At 46.6% G+C, this 4,700-nt stretch overlaps 1 protein-coding gene across 1 annotated transcript in view; it reads right to left on the reverse strand.

The window, feature by feature from the left end:
* Positions 1 to 1,916: 1,916 nt before the first annotated feature.
* Positions 1,917 to 4,700, reverse strand: part of LOC310811455 (neural-cadherin) — a 129,774-nt gene continuing 126,990 nt past the window's right edge. The window contains exons 32-34 of the mRNA XM_083679619.1: positions 4,172 to 4,425; positions 3,005 to 3,162; positions 1,917 to 2,692 (exon numbers count right to left, since the gene is read on the reverse strand). Coding sequence (XP_083535745.1) covers positions 2,093 to 2,692; positions 3,005 to 3,162; positions 4,172 to 4,425 — 1,012 coding nt within the window. The 3' untranslated portion in view covers positions 1,917 to 2,092. The remainder of the gene's footprint in view (positions 2,693 to 3,004; positions 3,163 to 4,171; positions 4,426 to 4,700) is intronic.

The raw sequence follows: 4,700 nt of genomic DNA on the forward strand, positions 1-4,700 counted from the left end.
AAAGTTATTTTTATTAAAAGTCATATACAAAAGGGATATTTGACGTTAGGTTGCTATAAAACGTACATATGTACATTGTATATACATAATAACATGGGGCAAGGGCCTTGATTCCCAAATACAATGGGTAGGAGGGAATGTTGGGTGGTTGTCGAGGTGCAAAGAGTGGGGGGTCACTTACAGAATAACACAAATAGTGTTTGCAGATGAATGTGTATGTGTGTGACTGTGTATATGAACGCAGCCATGTATACCCATTATAACTGTAATATATACAAAAATGTGAATTGAATTGAATCCCTTATTGAACCATTTAAGGCTATGGAGCAGAAACCAGCAAACAATTGGCACCCCCTGGAACTTGATTTGGATACATAGCTTGAGTACAGTTTCTAGTAGAGACACTTGAATTTTGGATACAGCGTGAGCAGATGTTAGACAGAGGGGATTAAAAGTGTGTTTATCAGTGTTTGTGTGTGTGTAGTGCAGTATGTGAATGTGTGTGCGTGTGTGGTAAATAATGTAGTCACGGTTCTCACATTTCCCCTCAGTGCATCAAAGTACCTCTACAGAGATGGAAAATTATTTGTACAGCTATCCAGTACATATAAGGAGCAATCAAGTTCTCTCTCGTTGTTCAATGGCCAGACAACTGGTTTCTTTTAGACTTGTTTTTGAACAGAAATATAAAGCGAGAACATTTTTGGAGAGCTTGTGTCTTGGGTTTCTCACTAACCTATAGCAACGAAAATAGAACTATTTAAATCCGGCCATTCAAGACAACTGTAGGCAAATTGAATATATGTGATTGTACTGTTCGCCTTTTCTTTGACAACTCAAAACTTTTTACGTCCCAGCATACTCCTGTACTTGTGTGGACATTTCCCTGGCTCCTTTAGCACGATTACATTCATCAGACGTTGTCACAACATTGTCGGGACACATTGTCCTCTCATCTCCAAGACGATAGACACAGGAAGTGTCAGAAATTATTGGCATCACATGCCACCGCAACCTTCGTACCAACATAGAGCTAGAAATAGAAGAAGAACCCCCCCCACCACGTCCTTGTATGACACATCAACACAGTGCACAATCAGGGGTGAACTCAACTGGATTCATGATATCTATATTGGAGTACAAAAATAATTAGTTTCCTATATCTTCAACCTATTGTCATATACTATAATACACGTTTGCAATGCAGAGAAACTGTTTTTGACCAGGCATGCCGACTGGGCTTTTGTTGTTCTCAGCATTTTAAGGTTTGTACTTATTGTTTTTGGCAAATGGATTCCGCAGTTCCATTGATGGGACTGAGAATCATCCACTAGTGCAATTGGACCCTGACCTAAAAGGGAAAGAAAAGTCTAAATACTGTGTTTGAGTATAGTCTTGGCTCTGTCTCAACAAAACATCTGCTGCTTATAAACTACCTGTAACTCATATACTGTATATTGTGCAGATGTGGTTTTGATAGATTTCAAAATGTCAAAACATGTTCCCTTTTTATAAATGGTTGCTTGTATATATATGATATACCTCAAACTCCTCATGTGTGGAGAAAAATACAGAAGAAATAAGATGGCCGCCCAATTCTCACTGGACAGAATGTTGGAAAAGAAAAAAGTAAAAGCCTCTCTGATGTCTAAGAATGACATGAACATAACCGTTCCTTAGCATGACTTATAGTCATAATCCAATAAGAAGTCTGAAACTCTAACTTTATAACACACCAAAAAATAATAGGCATAACTTACATTGAACCACCCATGACATTGAGTTCAAAGTCTTCCATATGATGTAGAAGAGCCATACTTGTGACGATAAAATAAATACACTACATGTAATGCTTTAGAGAGAGAAATAAAAGCCAATAAATAAATCTCCTCATCTCAATGTGACGTTCAACCCCTCTTCCCACCATGTAAAGCTTATACAAACCCATCACAAATCAACAGGAACCCATTTTCTGTGTGCTTTGTTCCCTCACAACCAAGCGGCACTGACGCACCACACACAGACATAAACAAGTATTACTGTAAGTCAGTCTGGGTTTGCTGTGGATGGTGATGGTGGTTTGCCGGGACCCCTAAAGTGGGTGTGGCAGGTGGTCCTGACTGTGGCTCCTCTGGCTGTAGTTCACAGCGTCCCTGTACGTCAGCGCCAGCTCCGGACGCTCGTACATCTCGCTTAGCGCCTCAAACTTTGACCCCCAGTGTGACAGCCGGTCGTAGCTAAAGCCGCCTTCTCCGTCCTCGCCGTTGCCGTGAGAGATGGCCGAGCCCAGCGAGCTGAGGCTTCCCACCGAGGAGCCGGCGCCCTCGATGCACCACACGTGGTAGCTGTCCGGTGGGAGCACCTGGCTGTCGTTGTCCGCCTCCCAGATGATGCGCGCCACGTAGCTCTTGAAGTCCATGGGGCAGTGGCTGGCGCCGCCGGAGCTAGCGTTGGCCTCGTTAGAGTACTTAGCCTCATTAGCATAGCTAGCATTACTAACATGGTGGTGGTGGTGGTGGTGATGGTGGGGGATGTGGAGGTAGGGGGCCCCCGAGCTGCAGGCTGACCCGGCAGGGTGCACTTCCTCCTGGGAGCCCTGTGAGGACTTGATGAGGGGGGCGGTGGTGCAGGAGGAGGACTGGGACAGGCTGGAGCACAGGGGCCTCTTCAGCTCTGTGATGTCATAGGCGTTCTAGAGGGATGGAAGGGTGTAGAATGAACACAGGTCAAATCTAAGACAACATATGATTCTGGGTAAAATGGCTGTTGGGAATCAAATATCGTGTGAAGTCAGGCCATCGAATTAGAATGGGGCTAGCAGCGATATTTATGGCGTTTACCATTTTTGCTCACTCAAACAATCATTTTCAAATTCAAAAGAAGCCCAGGCACTCAAACTAATGTTACTCTAATGGTGTGTGTGTGTGTGCGTGTGTGTTTGTTTGTGTATGTATGTGTGTGTGTGTGTGTTTATGTGTGTGTGTGTGTGTGTGTGTGTGTGTACCTGGTCCTGCTCTCCCCCTCCCTCTTCGTTGTAGTTGAGGATGTTCTCTCGGATGTCCTCCCAGCTCTCGTGTTCGGCGGGGATGTGGTAGACGCCTCTCTTCTGGAACTTACTACGGCTCCCCTTCTGGTTCCACACTGTCACAGCTACTAGAACAGCTACATGAGAGACAGAGAGAGAGAGAGAGAGAGTATGATCACTATATTTTGAAAATATTTGATAAACAGAGATTGTGTGTGTGTGTGTGTGTTTTTGGTGCAACCAGAGACTCCTCTATCCATCTTTTAGCCACCCACTGTCCCTTAGGCAGCCATACCTCCTCTCTTCCTCCTTCCCTCCCTTTCTCTCCCTCTCTTTCCCTCCGTGTGTCTACCCATCTGACAATCTGTCCCGGAATTCAAGACATTCGCCACTGTTTTCACCCTCCTCTCTCCATCTCTCTTGACACATTTAGTTGTACTCTGATACTACTTCTGTTATTCCACTTTCTTCCCCCTCTTTTTCTTTCTCTCCCCCCCCCCCCATCTCCCTGGCATGGCACTGTGATCCGGCAGATGTGGGCATCAGGGCCGTCAGCGTTGGCAGAGGGGCCCTCGGGGGGGCACTGCCAGTCTGACATGACGTAGCTGTGGCACCCCGTCAGAGACTGGTACGATACAGACAAGCCTACATGTTACCTGTCACGTGTCACTGTCATCGAGCGCCTCTCTAGTCTCTGCTATCCCCCTTCCCTGCTCTCCTTTGTACATGTTATCTAAGAACAGCTACTACTGTGTATAGTTCTGTCCCCTATTGATATGTTTACCCGTACATGTAGATGGACAATGTCGTGATGGCTATTGGGGGTAAAAGGTCATTTGAGGAGGGGATTTGTTTCTGTGTGTGTGTGTGTGTGTGTGTGTGTGTGTACGTACGCCCACACGCAGTACTTGTCTGTGGGAGTGTGACAGACACCACTTCCACTTCTTCAACTCTCTTGTAAGCGTATCGTGACGATTTCGAGCCGAACGATTTTGAAAACAAACCCTTTTCCGTTTTCCAGTTTTTCCCCCTCTCCTGCACATCATTTCGCTTTACATTTTTTGTAAAGTATTTTTTTTTGGAAACAAACAAAACAAAACAACAGAACAACAAACAGAACAGAACAGATAAGGTTGCAGCCTTTACCGAAGAAGACGAGCAGACACATGCTGATGGCCAGGATGGAGCTGGGGCTGAGGGCGGCGGCGCGATGGGCCTTCACCTGACCCACCTCGCACCGCTGGCCCTTGAAGCCCGCCGCGCAGCGGCACTGGTAGCTGTCGGCACTCAGGGCCTGGCAGGCACCCCCGTTGCGGCAGGCCGAGGGTCCGCAGGGCGAGGGGACGCAGCGCTGGAGGCCCGACGCCTCGTCTGTCACCATCACCTGGCCGCCGGGACACCTGGGAGGAGGAGGAGGAGGAGGAGGAATGCGATGCTAACATTAGCCTATTGTGGCTGTGGTAATGAGTGTGTGTGTGTGTGTGTGTGTGTGTCTGTCTGTGTGAATAGGTGTGTCTCTGTCTCAGAGAATGAGTGAGCATGTTTGAGTGAACGTGTGAGAGTGTGTGTGTGTACTGTATATGTGTGTGTGTGTACTGTATATGTGTGTGTGTGTACTGTATATGTGTGTGTGTGTGTGTGTGTGTGTGTGTGTGTGTGTGTGTGTGTGTGTGTG

The sequence above is a fragment of the Argentina silus genome (genome assembly GCF_951799395.1).
Source record: "Argentina silus genome assembly, chromosome: 10".
NCBI classification, from domain to species: Eukaryota; Metazoa; Chordata; class Actinopteri; order Argentiniformes; family Argentinidae; genus Argentina; species Argentina silus.